A 14,575-nucleotide genomic window follows, 5' to 3' on the forward strand; every position below is an offset into this window, starting at 1 on the left:
TCATAGAATGAGTCTGGAAGTTTTCCTTCCCTTTCTATTTTTTGGAACAGCTTGAGAAGGATAGGTGTTATCTCTGCTTTAAATGTCTGGTAAAATTCTCCAGAGAAGTCATCTGGTCCTGGACTCTTATTTTTTGGGAGATTTTTGATAACTGATTCAATTTCATCACTGGTTATGGGTCTGTTCAAGTTTTCTATTTCTTCCTGTTTGAGTTTTGGAAGTGTGTGGGTGCTTAGGAATTTGTCCATTTCTTCCAGGTTGTCCAGTTTGTTGGCATAATTTTTCATAGCATTCCCTGATAATTGCTTGTATTTCTGAGGGATTGGTTGTAATAATTCCATTTTCATTCATGATTTTATCTATTTGGGTCATCTCCCTTTTCTTTTTGAGAAGCCTGGCTAGACGTTTATCAATTTTGTTTATTTTTTCAAAAAACCAACTCTTGGTTTTGTTGATCTGGTCTACAGTTTTTTTTAGATTCTATATTGTTTTTTTCTGCTCTGATCTTTATTATTTCTCTTCTTCTGCTGGGTTTGGGGTGTCTTTGCTGTTCTGCTTCTATTTCCTTTAGGTGTGTTGTTAGATTTTGTATTTGGATTTTTCTTGTTTCTTGAGATAGGCTTGGATTGCAATGTATTTTCTTCTCAGGACTGCCTTCGCTGCTTCCAAAAGCGATTGGATTGTTGTTTTCATTTTCATTTGTTTCCATATATTTTTAAATTTCTTCTCTAATTGCCTGGTTGACCCATTCATTCTTTAGTAGGGTGTTCTTTAACCTCCATGCTTTTGGAGGTTTTCCAGACTTTTTCCTGTGGTTAATTTCAAGTTTCATAGCATTGTGGTCTGAAAGTGTGCATGGTATGATCTCAAGTCTTTTATACTTATGAAGGGCTGTTTTGTGATCCAGTATGTGATCTATCTTGGAGAATGTTCCATGTGCACTCGAGAAGAAAATATATTCTGTTGCTTTGGGATGCAGAGTTCTAAATGTATCTGTCAAGTCCATCTGATCCAATGTATCATTCAAGGCCCTTGTTTCTTTATTGATCCTGTGTCTAGATGATCTATTCATTGCTTTAAGTGGAGTACTAAAGTCCCCTGCAATTACCACATTCTTATCAATAAGGTTGCTTATGTTTGTGATTAATTGTTTTATGTATTTGGGGGCTCCCAATGCCCTTCTTCATCTCTTGTTACAACCTTTAATTTAAAGTCTAGTTTGTCTGATAGAAGTATGGCTACTCCAGCTTTCTTCTGACTTCCAGTAGCATGATAGATAGTTCTCCATTCCCTCACATTCAATCTGAATGTTTCCTCAGGCCTAAAATGAGTCTCTTGTAGACAGCAAATAGATGGGTCTTGTTTTTGTATCCATTCTGATACCCTGTGTCTTTTGGTTGGAGCATCTAGTCCATTTACATTCAGTGGTATTATTGAAAGATATGGGTTTAGAGTCATTGTGATGTCTGTAGGTTTCATGCTTGTAGTGATGTTCTGGTACTTTGTGGTCCTTGCAACATTTTCCTGACAGAATCCCCCTTAGCAGCTCTTGTAGGGCTGGTTTAGTGATGATGAATTCCTTCAGTTTTTGTTTGTTTGGGAAGACCTTTATCTCTCCTATTCTGAATGACAGACTTGCTGGATAAAGGATTCTCGGCTGCATATTTTTTCTGTTCATCACATTGAAGATTTCCTGCCATTCCTTTCTGGCCTGTCAACTTTCAGTAGTTAGGTCTGCCACTACTCTTATGGGTCTCCCTTTGTAAGTTAGAGCGTGTTTATCTGTAGCTGCTTTCAGAATTTTCTCTTTATCCTCGTATTTTGCCAGTTCCACTATGATATGTCATGCAGAAGGTGATTCACATTACGTCTGAAGGGAGTTCTCTGTGCCTCTTGGATTTCAATGCCTTTTTTTTTTTCCCCAGATCAGGGAAGTTCTCAGCTATGATTTTTTCAAGTACACCTTCAGCCCCTTTCTCTGTCTCTTCCTCTTATGGAATTCCTGTGATACGGATATTGTTCTGTTTGATTGCATCACTTACTTCTCTAATTCTCCCCTCATACTCCTGGATTTTTTTATCTCTCTTTTTCTCAGCTTCCTCTTTTTCCATAATTTTATCTTCTAATTCACCTATTCTCTTCTCTGCCTCTTCAATCCATGCTATGGCTGTCTCTATTTTATTTTGCACCTCATTTATACCATTTTTTAGTTCCTCGTGACTATTTCTTAGTCCCTTTATCTCTGTAGCAATAGATTCTTAGATGTCCTCTATACTTTTTTCAAGCCCAGAAATTAATTTTATGAATATTCTAAATTCTTATTCTGTTATATTGCTTAAATCGTTTTTGATCAATTTGTTAGTTGTCACTACTTCCTGGAGTTTCTTTTGAGGAGAGTTCTTCCGTTTTGTCATTTTGGATAGTCCCTGGGGTGGCGAGGAACTGCAGGGCACTTCCCCTGTGCTGTCTGGAGTAACCAACTTGTGTTGGTGGGTGGGGCTGCAATCAGACCCGATGTCTGTCCCCAGCCCACCACTGGGGCCACAGTCAGACTGTTGTGTACCTCATCTTCCCCTTTCCCAGAGGCAGGACTCACTGTGGAGTGGTGTGGCCCCTTGTCTGGGCTACTTGCACACTGCCAGGCTGTGGTGCTGCTTCAGTGGGATCTGGTATATTAGCTGGGGTAGATCCACAAGGTGCACAGGGGCGGGCGGGGCAGGCTTAGCTTGCTTTGCTGTCAGTGGTCCCCTGTGGGAGGAGCCCTGCAGCACCCGGAGGGAGGCAGACCCGTTGGAGGGATGGATCCACAGAAGCACAGCATTGGGTGTGCTTGCGGTGCAAGCAAGCTCTGTGAGGGGAGCTGGGGGATGGGAGAGGGATACGGCACTTGCCAGCGCCTTCATTCCCTGCCAAGCTGAGCTCTGTTTTCTGGGGTTCACAACTCTCCCTCCAGGTGTCCTCTCGCCCTCCTGGCTCTCTGAGAGCAGAGCTGTTGCTTATAACATTCCAGATGTTAAGTCCTGCTGGCTGTCAGAAAACACTCCATCTGGCCTCTCCGCTTTTGCAAGCCAGACTCGGGGGCTCTGCCTTGCCAGGCTGGTTGCTCCTCCACAGCCTCGGTTCCTCCAGTCCATGTAGTGCGCACCACCTCTTCGCCCCTCCGACCCTCTTTCTTGGGCCTCTTGTCCATGCTTGGCTCCGGAGAGTCCATTCTGCTAGTCTTCTGGTGGTTTTCTGGGTTATTTAGGCAGATGTGGGTGGAATCTAAGCAATCAGCAGGATGAGGTGAGCCCAACATCCTCCTACACTGCCATCTTCCAACTAATATCAGATATATATTTAAGGTACTGATTTCACATCCTGAAGAGGGAATGCTAGATTAAATATTCTATTTTTAGTTTTTTAAGGATCTTTCATACTGTTTTCCACAGTGACTGTGCCAATTTACATTCACACCAGCAATGCACAAGGGTTCCCCTTTCTCCACATCCTCACTAACACTTGTCACCTTTCATTTTTCTACTCATCCTAAAAGGTGTGAGGTGATATCTCACTGTGGTATCAATTTGCATTTTCTGATTTGTGATGTCGAGTGCCTTCTCATATACCTGGTTAGCCATTGGCATGTCTTCTCTGAAAAGTGTCTATTCAGGTCCTTTGCCCATTTTTATTTATTTATTTAAAAAAAAATTTTTTTTTCAACGTTTATTTATTTTTGGGACAGAGAGAGACAGAGCATGAACGGGGGAGGGGCAGAGAGAGAGGGAGACACAGAATCGGAAACAGGCTCCAGGCTCCAAGCCATCAGCCCAGAGCCTGACGCGGGGCTCAAACTCACAGACCGCGAGATCGTGACCTGGCTGAAGTCGGATGCTTAACCGACTGCGCCACCCAGGCGCCCCGACTTTGCCCATTTTTAAATTAGATTGTTTGGGTTCTTTTTTTATATTATATGAATTTTTATATATTTTTTATATTAACCCCTTATCAGATATATAATTTGCAAGTATTTCCCCTCAGTTTATAGGTTGCCTTTTCATTTTGTTGATGATTTCCCTTACCATGCAGAAACTTTCAGACTGATGTAGTCCCACTTTATTTTTGCTTTTGTTGCCTGAGCTTTTGTCTTATCCAAAAAATCATTGCCAAGGCCAATGTCAAGGAGACTTTAAAGACAAATATTGTTAAAATGTCTATACTACCCAAAGCGATCTACACATTCAATGCAATCCCTATCAAAATAGCACCAGCATTCTAAATGCCAACACTTCTAAAATTTGTATGGAACCAGAAAAGACCCTGACTAGTCAATATAATGTTGAAAAAGAAAACCAAAGCTAGAGGCATCACAGTTCTGGACGTTAAGCTGTTTTACAAAGCTGTAATCACCAAGACAATATGGTACTGGCACAAAAGCAGGTACATAGATCAATGGAACAGAACAGAGAACCCAGAAATGGACCAACAAACGAACGGCCAACTAATCTTTGACAAGGCAGGAAAGAATATCCAATGGAAAAAAGACAGTCTCTTCAGCAAATAGTCTCTTCAGCAAACTGGACAACAGCAACATGCAGAAGAATAAAACTGGACCACTTTCTTTCACCACACACAAAAATAAATTCAAAATGGAAGAAAGACCTAAACATAAGACAGGAGACCATCAAAATCCTAGAGTAGAAAACAGGCAGCAACCTCTTGGCCTCTTTATGACCTTTCCTATAGCAACTTCTTACTAGACATGTCTCTGGAGACAAGGGGGATATAAGCAAAAATGAACTGAGAACTCAAGATAAAAAGCTTTTGTATAGCAAAGGAAACAACAAAACTAAAAGGTAATTGACAGAATGGGAGAAAATATTTGCAAATGACATATCAGATAAGGGGTGACTATCCAAAATCTATAAAGAACTTATCAAACTCAACACCCAAAAATGAAATAATCCAGTAAAGAAATGGGCAGAAGACATGAATAGACACTTTTTCAAAGAAGATATTCAGATGACTCATAGACACATAAAAAGGTATTCAACATTGCTGATCATCAGGGAAATACAAATCAAAACTACAATGAGATATCGCCTCACACCTGTCAGAATAAACTCAAAACACAAGAAACAACAGGTGTTGATGAGGATATGGAGAAAGGGGAACCCTCTTGCACCATTGGTAGGAATGCAAAGTGGTGCAGCCACTCTGGAAAACAGTATGGAAGTTCCTCAGAAAGTTAAAAAATAGAAGTAACCCTACAATCCAGCAATTGTGCTACTAAGTATTTATCCAAAGGATACAAAAATACTAATTTGAAGTGTTACATGCACCCCGAAGTTTATAGCAGCATTATCTACAATCGCCAAATTATAGAAGTGGCCCGAGTGTCCATAGATAGATGAATGGATAAAGAAGATGATATATATGTATGTATATATATGTATATATATATATATATGTATGTATGTATATACATATATATACATATGTATATATGTATACGTATGTATGTATGTATATGTATATATGTGTGTATATGTGTATTCCATGTATGGAATTAGAGTTGTATTATGCTAAGTGAAATAAGTCAGAGGAAGACAAGTGGAGTCTAAGAAACAAAACAGATGAACACAGGGGAAGGGGAAGGAAAAATAGGGAGGCAAACCATAAGAGGCTGTTAAATACAGAGAACAAACTTAAGATTGCTGGAGGGTGTGTGTGGGGGGGATGGGCTAGATGGGTGATGGGCATTAAGGAGGGCACTTGTTGGGATGAACACTGTGTATTATATGTAAGTGAGGAATGACTAGGTTCTACTCCTGAAACCAATTCTACATTGTATGCTAATGTGAATTTAAAGAAATACTTTTTCTTTCTTTTTTTTTTTTTAAAGGAGCTTTTCCAGGATGCCTAGGTGGCTCAGTAGGTTAAGCATCTGACTTTGGCTTAGGTCATGATCTCACAGTTTGTGAATTCAAGCCCCGCATCGGTCTCTGCACTGGTGGTGTGGAGCCTGCTTGGGATTCTCTCTATCTCTCCCTCCCTCTCTCTGCCCCTTCCCCTCTTGTGCTTTCTCTCTCTCTCTCAAAATAAATACACAAATAAACTTAAAAAAAGAAGGAGCTTTCCCCCTATGTTTTCTTCTGGGATTTTAATGGTTTAAGGTTTTACATTTCAGTCTTGAGCCCCTTTTGAGTTAATTTTTGTGTACGGTGTAAGATAATAAAAGTTTCATTCTTTTATATGTGGATATCCAATTTACTCAACACCATTTATTTATTTTTTTTTAATTTTTTTTCAACGTTTTTTATTTATTTTTGGGACAGAGAGAGACAGAGCATGAACGGGGGAGGGGCAGAGAGAGAGGGAGACACAGAATCGGAAACAGGCTCCAGGCTCCGAGCCATCAGCCCAGGGCCTGACGCGGGGCTCGAACTCACGGACCACGAGATCATGACCTGGCTGAAGTCGGACGCTTAACCGACTGCGCCACCCAGGCGCCCCAACACCATTTATTGAAGAGACTTTCCTTTTCACATTGTGTTTTCTTGTTGCCCTTGTTAAAGATCAGTTGACTATATGCTTGGATTTATTTTGGATTTGCTATTCTGTTCCATTGGTTTATATGTCTGTTTTTATGCCAGTACCATATTGTTTTGATCACTAGAGCTTTGTAATATAATTTGAAATCAGGAATTGTGATGCTTTCAACTCTTTTCTTCTTTCTTAAGATTATTTTTGCTGTTTAGATAGAGTCTTTTGTGGTTCCACACAAATTTTAGAATTTTTTTTTTTTTTTTTTGCCATAGGAATTTTAGCGTTCATTTATTTTTGAGAGAGACAGAGTGTAAGTGGGGAGAGGGGCTGAAAGAGCAGGAGACACCGAATTTGAGGCTGGCTCCAGGCTCTTGAGCTGTCAGCACAGAGCCCATCACAGGGCTCAAACTCATGAACCGCGAGATCATGACCTGAGCTGAAGTTGGACGCTTAACCAACTGAGCCACCCAGGTGCCCCTGCCATTGGAATTTTGATAGGAATTACTTTGAATCTGTAGATCCCTTTAGGTAGTATGGACATTTTAACAATGCCAATTTTTCTAGTCTATGAGCACAGGATACTTTTCCATTTATTTGTGTCTTCTTCAATCTCTTTCATTAATGTTTTATAGTTTTCAATGTACAGATATTTCATGTTCCTGGTTAAATTTATTCCTAAGTTTTATATTCTTTGTGATGCTATCATAAGTCAGATTGTTCTCCTGATTTCCTTGCCAGATAGATCATTGGTGGTATAAACAAATGCAACTGTTTTTTTTTTTCCCCAAATGATTTTTGCATCCTGTAGCTTTACTAAGTTAGTTTGTTTTAAAAGGTATTTTTTTTGTATGTGGTCTTTAGGGTTTTCTACGTATAAGGACATGTCATCTGCAAATAGAGATCATTTTACTTCTTTTCTGATTTGGATGCCCTTTATTTTGTTGTCTAATTGCTCTAGTTAGTACTTCTTGTTGAAAAGAAGTGGTGGGAGTGAGCATCCTTGCCTCACACCAGATCTTAGCAGAAGAGCTCTCAGTTTTATGCCATGGATTATGATTTAACTGTGGGCTTTTCATAAATGTCCTCTATTTCATTGCAGAGATTTCCCTTTATATCTATTTTATTGAGAGTTTTTATCAGAAATGGATGTTAAACTTTGTCAAATGCTCTTTCTGAATCTGTTGAGTTGAGAATGGGATTTTTGTCCTTCATTCTGTTAATGCAGTGTATCACATTGATTAATTTGCATATCTCTTGCATCCAGGGATAAATCCAACTTGGCTATAGTATGTAATCTTTTTGGTGTGTTGAATTCAGCTTGCTAGTATTTTATTGAGGACTTTTGCCCCTACATTCATCAGAGATATTGGCCTATAATTTTCTTTTCTTGTGGTATCTTCATCTGGTTTTAGTATCATGGTGATTCTAGCCTCATAGAATGAGTTTGGAAGTATTTCCTCTACTTCTAATTTTTGCAAGAGTTTAAGAAGGATTGTATTAATTCTTTGAATGTTTGGTAGAATTCAGCTGTGAAGTCATCTGGACTTTTCTCTGGGAAGTTTTTCATTACAACTTCAATCTCTGTTACTGATATGTTCAGGCTTCCTATTCTTGATTCAGTCTTGGCAGGTTGTATATTTCTAGGACTTTATCTATGTCCTCCAAGTTATCCAACTTATTTGTATATAATCATCCATAATTATCCCTTGATGATCCTTTTTATTTCTGAGGCATTCGTTGTGTGCTTTCTCTTTGATTCCTGATTTTACTTATTTGAGTCTTTGTTTTATTCTTAGTCTAGCTAAGAGTTTATTGTTTTTATTTATATTTTCAAAAAAAGCAACTCTTCGTTTTGACACTTTTTCTATTGTTTTTCTATTCTCTATTTCATTTATTTCTGTTCTGATCTCATTTGTTTCATTATGCTAACAATGGGTTTAGTTTGTTCTTTTTCTAGTTCTTTGGGGTTTAAGTTAGGTTGTTTATTTGAGATTTCTTTTTTATTTATTTTATTTTATTTTTATTTTTTAATGTTTATTTATCTTTAAGAGAGAGAGAGACAGAGTATGAGCAGGGGCAGGGAGGGACAGAGAGAGAGGAAGACACAGAATTCGAAGTGGGCTCAAACTCATAAACTGTGAGATCAGGACCTGAGCCAAAGTCGTGATGCTTAACAGACTGAGCCACCCAGGTGCCCCGAGATTTCTTTTTTTAATGTAAACATTTATTGTTATAAACTTCCCTCTTAGTACTGTTTTTGATGCATCTCATGAGTTTTCGTATGTTGTGTTTCATTTGTCTCAAGATATTTTTTGATTTTCCCTTTAATTTCCCCTTGGACTCAGTAGTTGTTTAAGACCATCTTTTTTACATGTGTATTTGTGAATTTTCCCATTTTCTTGTGGTTACTGATTTCTAGTTTTATTCCATTGGGGTCAGAAAAGATATTTGATATAATTTTAATCTTAAATTTGTTGACTTGTTTTGTGACCTAACATGGGGTCTGTCCTGGAGAATATTCCATGTGAGCTTGAGAAAGAATACGTATCCTTCTACTGTTGGGTGAACAGTTCTACATGTATTTCTTAGGTCCATCTGGTCTAGTGTGGTTCAAATCTACTGTTTCTTTTCTGAATTTCTGTCCAGATATTCTATGCCTTATTGAAAGTGGGATATTGAAATCCACTACCATTTTTATATTGCCATCAATTTCTCCTTTCAGATCTGTCAATATTTTTAATAGTTTTTTAAAGTTTTTATTTATTTATTTTGAGAGAGGGGGGAGGGGCAGAAAGAGAGGGAGAGAGAGAGAATACCAAGCAGGCTCAGCACCATCAGCACAGAACCCCACATGAGGCTCAAACTCATGAACCATGAGATCATGACCTGAGCCAAAACCAAGAGTCAGATGCTCAACCAACTGAGCCACCCAGGTGCCACCGGATCTGTCAATATTTATTTATATATCTAGGTGCTCTGATGTTGGGTGCATATATATTTAAAATAGTTTTATCTTCCTGTTGAATTGAACTTCCATCATTATGACATTCTTTGTCTCTAGAGACAGGTTTGCTTAAAGTCTACTATGATACAAATATAGCCACTCGTGATTTCTGTTGGTTACCATTTTCATGGAATATCTTTTCCTATTCCTTCACTTTCAGCCTATGTATTTCTTCTAGGCAGCATACAGTTGGATCTTGATTTTTTAAATGTTATTTATTTATTTTTGAGAGAGAGAGAGAGAGAGAGAGAGAGCGAGTGAGAGCAGGGGAGGAGCAGAGAGAGGAGGAGACACAGAATCCGAAGCAGTTTCAGGCTCTGAGCTGTCAGCACAGAGCACAACACTGGGCTCGAACTCACCAACCGTGAGATCATAACCTGAGCCGAAGTTAGATACTTAACTGACTGAACCACCCAGGCGCCCCTGGATCTTGGTGTTTTTTTTTTTTTGTTTGTTTGTTTGTTTTTTATCCATTCAGCTGCTCTATCTTTTTAGTTGGGGGAGTTTAATATGTTTACATTTAAAGTAATTTTGATAGGGAGGGATTTGCTATTGCTATTTTGTTAACTGTTTTCAGTTTGTCTTGGGTTTGTGTTTTTTTGTTTGTTTGTTTCTCTTTTCTCTTTTGATGTCTTCCTTGGTGTTTCATTGGGTTGTTTTGTATTGATAGGTTTGATTCTTTTTTTGTGTGTGTGACTTCTATAGGTATTTTCTTAGTAGTTCTAAGGGGCTTATATAAAATATCTTATAGTTATAACAGTCTCTTTTAAGCTAATAACTTATCTTCATTTGTATTCAAGAACTCTCCACTTTACCTCCTTCCCTATTGATGTCACAATTAGCATGTATTTATATTACATATCCATTAACATAATTTAGTTATAGTTACTTTAATACTTTTATCTTTTAACTTTTATAGCAGAATTTAAAAGTGATTTACCCACCACCATTATAGTAATATCCACCTTTGGTTTTATATTGCTCAAGTTATACCTGAATAAACCCAGAGGTAAAATTTATTCCTGCTAAACTCTTTGGATAAAACTATAGTAACTAAAGCTTTAAAATTCCCAATCGTTTTCCATATTTTCAAGGTATTTTAAATATGTGACTTTAAAACTCACATGTATATTTAGTATTTTATGAGAAAACTTTATATATTGTATTAGTTTCTCAGGGCTGTCATAACAAATTACCATAAATTTGGTGTTTTAAAGCAAAAGAAATTTATTCTGCCACAGTCCTGGGGCTAGAAGTCTGAAATCAAGATGTTGGCAGGGCCAAGCTTCGTCTGGAAACTCCAAGGGAGAATCTTTATTACCTCTGCCAGCTCCTCTTGGCTCAAAGCATTCCTTGGCTTCTGGCTGCATTACTCCAGTCTCCTCCCTCATGTTCTCCTGGCCTCTACTCTGTCTCTTTACTGTGTGACTCTTATAAGGATTTAGGGTCAGATACTCCAGAATGATCTCCTCATCTTGAGATCTTTATGTCTTCCAAGACCCTTTCTCCAGATAAGATCACATTCATGGGTTGCGGGGATTAGCACGAGGGCCTCTCTTTTCAGGGATTCAACCTGCTACACACATACACTCACACACATTAGTTACTTACACATAAGCTAATATATTGATATTGAGAAGGGAAATGGGGTTTTCAGTAGATTTTTTTCATCCTAAAATATAACTTTAGAGATAAGAAAAATACTCTGTGCACAAGAAAAAAATGAATTCCACTTTATCAAAATTTTGTGCAGTGTTTTCATAGAGAAAATATAAAGTCATTTTTCAGTTTTTTAAATTTTAAAACTCGAATGCTTCAGTTGGTGAAGCATGCAACTCTTGGTGTTGGGGTTGTGAGTTCGAGCCTCACATTGGGTGTAGAGATTACTTAAAATCTAAAGCAAAAACAAAAAACAAACTCTAATACTATATGCTGCAAATAATACAAAGTAGGCTCCATCTTTCTAATGAATAATAGATTTTTTTATAATTTATTCCCGTAGTTTCCACTTCTAGTTAGTCCCCAGGATCTATTGATTTTTCTGTCCTTGCTAACTTTTATATCTGTCCTCTCCTTTCCATCCAGGTTCCTCTGACCATCCCTCCTTCCTTGTATGGTAGCCTCAGTCCTGACCTTCATAATTTCTTGCCTGAATCAATATAATAGAGCTGCTCTGGTTCCGACTATATCCTACTACCAGAATGAAGATTCCAAAACACAAATTCATTCCGTGAACTCCCGTACTTACCCTCCATTGGAACCCTCTTCCTCTTCTCAGGAGATCCTTACACACAGCCTTTAAAACCTTTCAGGATGTGACCTCTGTCTGCTTCTCAAGACTTACTTCTTGTCATTCTTCTTTCACACTCTATTCTTACATCCCACGGAATCCTCCTAACACTCCAGGTCTGCTTACACCTCCATTTCTGTGTATGTGTAGTTCCCCTGCCTTGAATATCCTTCCTCTCTGCACCTGGCTAACTGACATTTTCCTTCCAAATTTAGCTCAGCTAATCCTTTATCTGGGAAGCCTTCCTTGAATTAGTCCTCTCCTAATTTCCCTTTTTATCCTATTCCCTGGATCTGGGCTAATCCAAGTGCTCTAGTGTTGTCCCCCACCCACACTTTCCTGGGACTTCCTCTGTCACGTCATTATTACATCATATTATTTTTTGTCTATTTAATTTCAATATCACTCTTTTTCAGGGATCTTGCATTTTATTTGCATATCTCCTAGCTTGATATATAGGTATAGTATGTTTTTCATAAATATTTGTTGAAAAAAATGAACGAATGGCTGTTAGAGACTTCATTTCTGCTATCCTGAGAACACTTTATTTTCTTATAGTGTCTAGATTTCATTTCTCAGAGAATTTAGAATAAGAGTATATTATGTACAATTGTGTAATAGGATAAGCTAAGATCTCTGAGAGATGTTTTTATCATGCCTACAGTTTAAATTCTTTACTGTTTAAATATTATGAAAACCATATGTACTTTTATCAGTTTTGATTGTATTATTTTTAATCCCCTTCACTGTTTTGCCTACCCTCCCACCCCCTTCTGCTCTAGCAACCACCGGTTTTTTCTCTACATTCAATGAAGTGTTTCTATCTTGTTGTTGTTTGTTCATTTGTTTTTTAAGAGTCCACATATGAGTGAAATCATTTGTCTTTTTCTGTCTGACTTATTTCATTTAGTATACTACCCTGTAGGTCCATCCATGTTGTTGCAAATGGCAAGATTTGATTCCTTTTCATGGCTGAGTAACACTCCATTGTATATATCCCACACATCTTCCATTCATCTGGACACTTGGGTTGCTTCCATTTCTTGTCTATTGTAAACAATACTGCAATAAACATAGCTGTGCTTTTTGAATTGGTGTTTTCATTTCCTTTGGGTAAATACCCAGAAGTGGAATTAATGGATCAGATGATAGTTCTATTTTTAATTTTTTCAGGAACCTCCACGCTGTTTTCCAGAGCAGTTACACCAGGTTACATTCTTACCAACAGTGTGTAAGGGTTCCCTTTTCCCCACATTCTTGCCAACACTTGTCATTTCTTATCCTTTTTGATACTACTTATTTTGACTGGTGTGAGGAATTTTTAAATGAATTATTTATCATTTTTTATTCTCCAAGTAAGATGAAGGCAAAGTATCTTATCCTTTTCACTTTGCAGGAACTGATTCCTACAAGTGACAGCAATGTGGTTGTATCTCTTACACGCCTCTTTGAAGTACTACTCTGTGATGTGCTGGAAAATGATCCTACAAGCAAACATATTCGTGTTTGGATTATGGTAGGTTTTATACTTAATGGGATTTTTATTCACAGCATCAAATGTGCCTCTGGAAATGATCATTGTACTGAGGAAGGCATTATAAGATCCAGAACTATTTTTTTGGTGAGCACCGAAAGAATAACTGAAGATAATAATGAAGTTGCCCTGACCTGGTATTCCAACTGAAAAAAAGAAAAAAACATTTTAAGGAAAGTAACATATGCCCAAATGAACCCAAACTATCCTATTCTTATGAAAGATCATAATTTGATAAACACTTAATACGGTGACTTAATACTAATCCAGTATCAATTTAGTGAATTAATTTTGTCTTAAGGTGAAGCCAGGATGTAGGCTGCTACAGGCTGGTTCTAAGAGACCAGAAATAGGCATCCAACTAGTGGGGGTGAGGCCAGCAGGATCCATAGAGAACATAGTTAGGGAGGAGTCAGAGAAGGCCAGAGAACAGGACTCTGAGGGAGCCAAAGGGAAGAGGTTTTGTTCTCTTCCCTGCTCTGTGCTTTCTTACCATCTGGCACCTTATTTGGAAATACTTTCATCTTCTCTACTGAGTCTACCTTCTCTTCTGCTCTGTGGTAAGAGTGGTTCCCTTCCATTGCTTTTCCTTCACCTCGTTGCCACAGAAAATCTTCTACCTCAGTCACCTCACATTCCAGGGTTTCCTGCTCAGCATCCCCTCCTTTCCTCCTCTCCTTTCACCTTTATTAGAAGAAATAGAACAGACATGTTTGAAGCATAATTTATTTGTATCCCCTTTTGTCTCCCAAAGTTTGGAACTGCCTTTTACAGAACTAGTTTTTAATATTGTTCCATACCTATCAATGTTACCTGCTTACAAATTAAAAGTATTTTATGAATAGCTCACCTGTATAACCTTCATGGTGTATATGTATATGTATATGTATATGTATATGTATATGTATATGTATATATGTATGTATATGTGTATATATGTGTATGTGTGTGTGCATATATATATACACATATATACACATTTTTTAAAATTTTTATTCTGTTGGTAAGCCTAAATTCCTTCTATTTTTTTTTTAATGGTTTAGAATCATTTTTAAAGACTAATATAAATTGGGGTGCCTGGGTGACTCAGTCAGTTAAGGATCTATTTTGGCTCGGGTCGCGTCTCACATTCGTGAGATCTGGCCCCAAGTCTGGCTCTGTGCTGAGTATGGAGACTACTTAAGATATATTCTCTCTCTCTCTCTCTCTCTCTCTCCCT

At 37.9% G+C, this 14,575-nt stretch overlaps 1 protein-coding gene across 4 annotated transcripts in view; it reads left to right on the top strand.

Moving 5' to 3' along the window:
* DNAH12 (dynein axonemal heavy chain 12) overlaps positions 1-14,575 on the top strand; it is a 218,839-nt gene that overhangs the window by 86,293 nt on the left and 117,971 nt on the right. For all 4 annotated transcript variants that reach the window (XM_040454701.1, XM_040454703.1, XM_040454702.1 and 1 more), the window contains one exon: positions 13,219-13,338. In XM_040454701.1, the coding sequence (XP_040310635.1) occupies positions 13,219-13,338 (120 nt within the window). The remainder of the gene's footprint in view (positions 1-13,218; positions 13,339-14,575) is intronic.

This window comes from Herpailurus yagouaroundi, unplaced genomic scaffold (genome assembly GCF_014898765.1).
Source record: "Herpailurus yagouaroundi ecotype Mexico unplaced genomic scaffold, PumYag 213, whole genome shotgun sequence".
Classification (NCBI taxonomy): domain Eukaryota; kingdom Metazoa; phylum Chordata; class Mammalia; order Carnivora; family Felidae; genus Herpailurus; species Herpailurus yagouaroundi.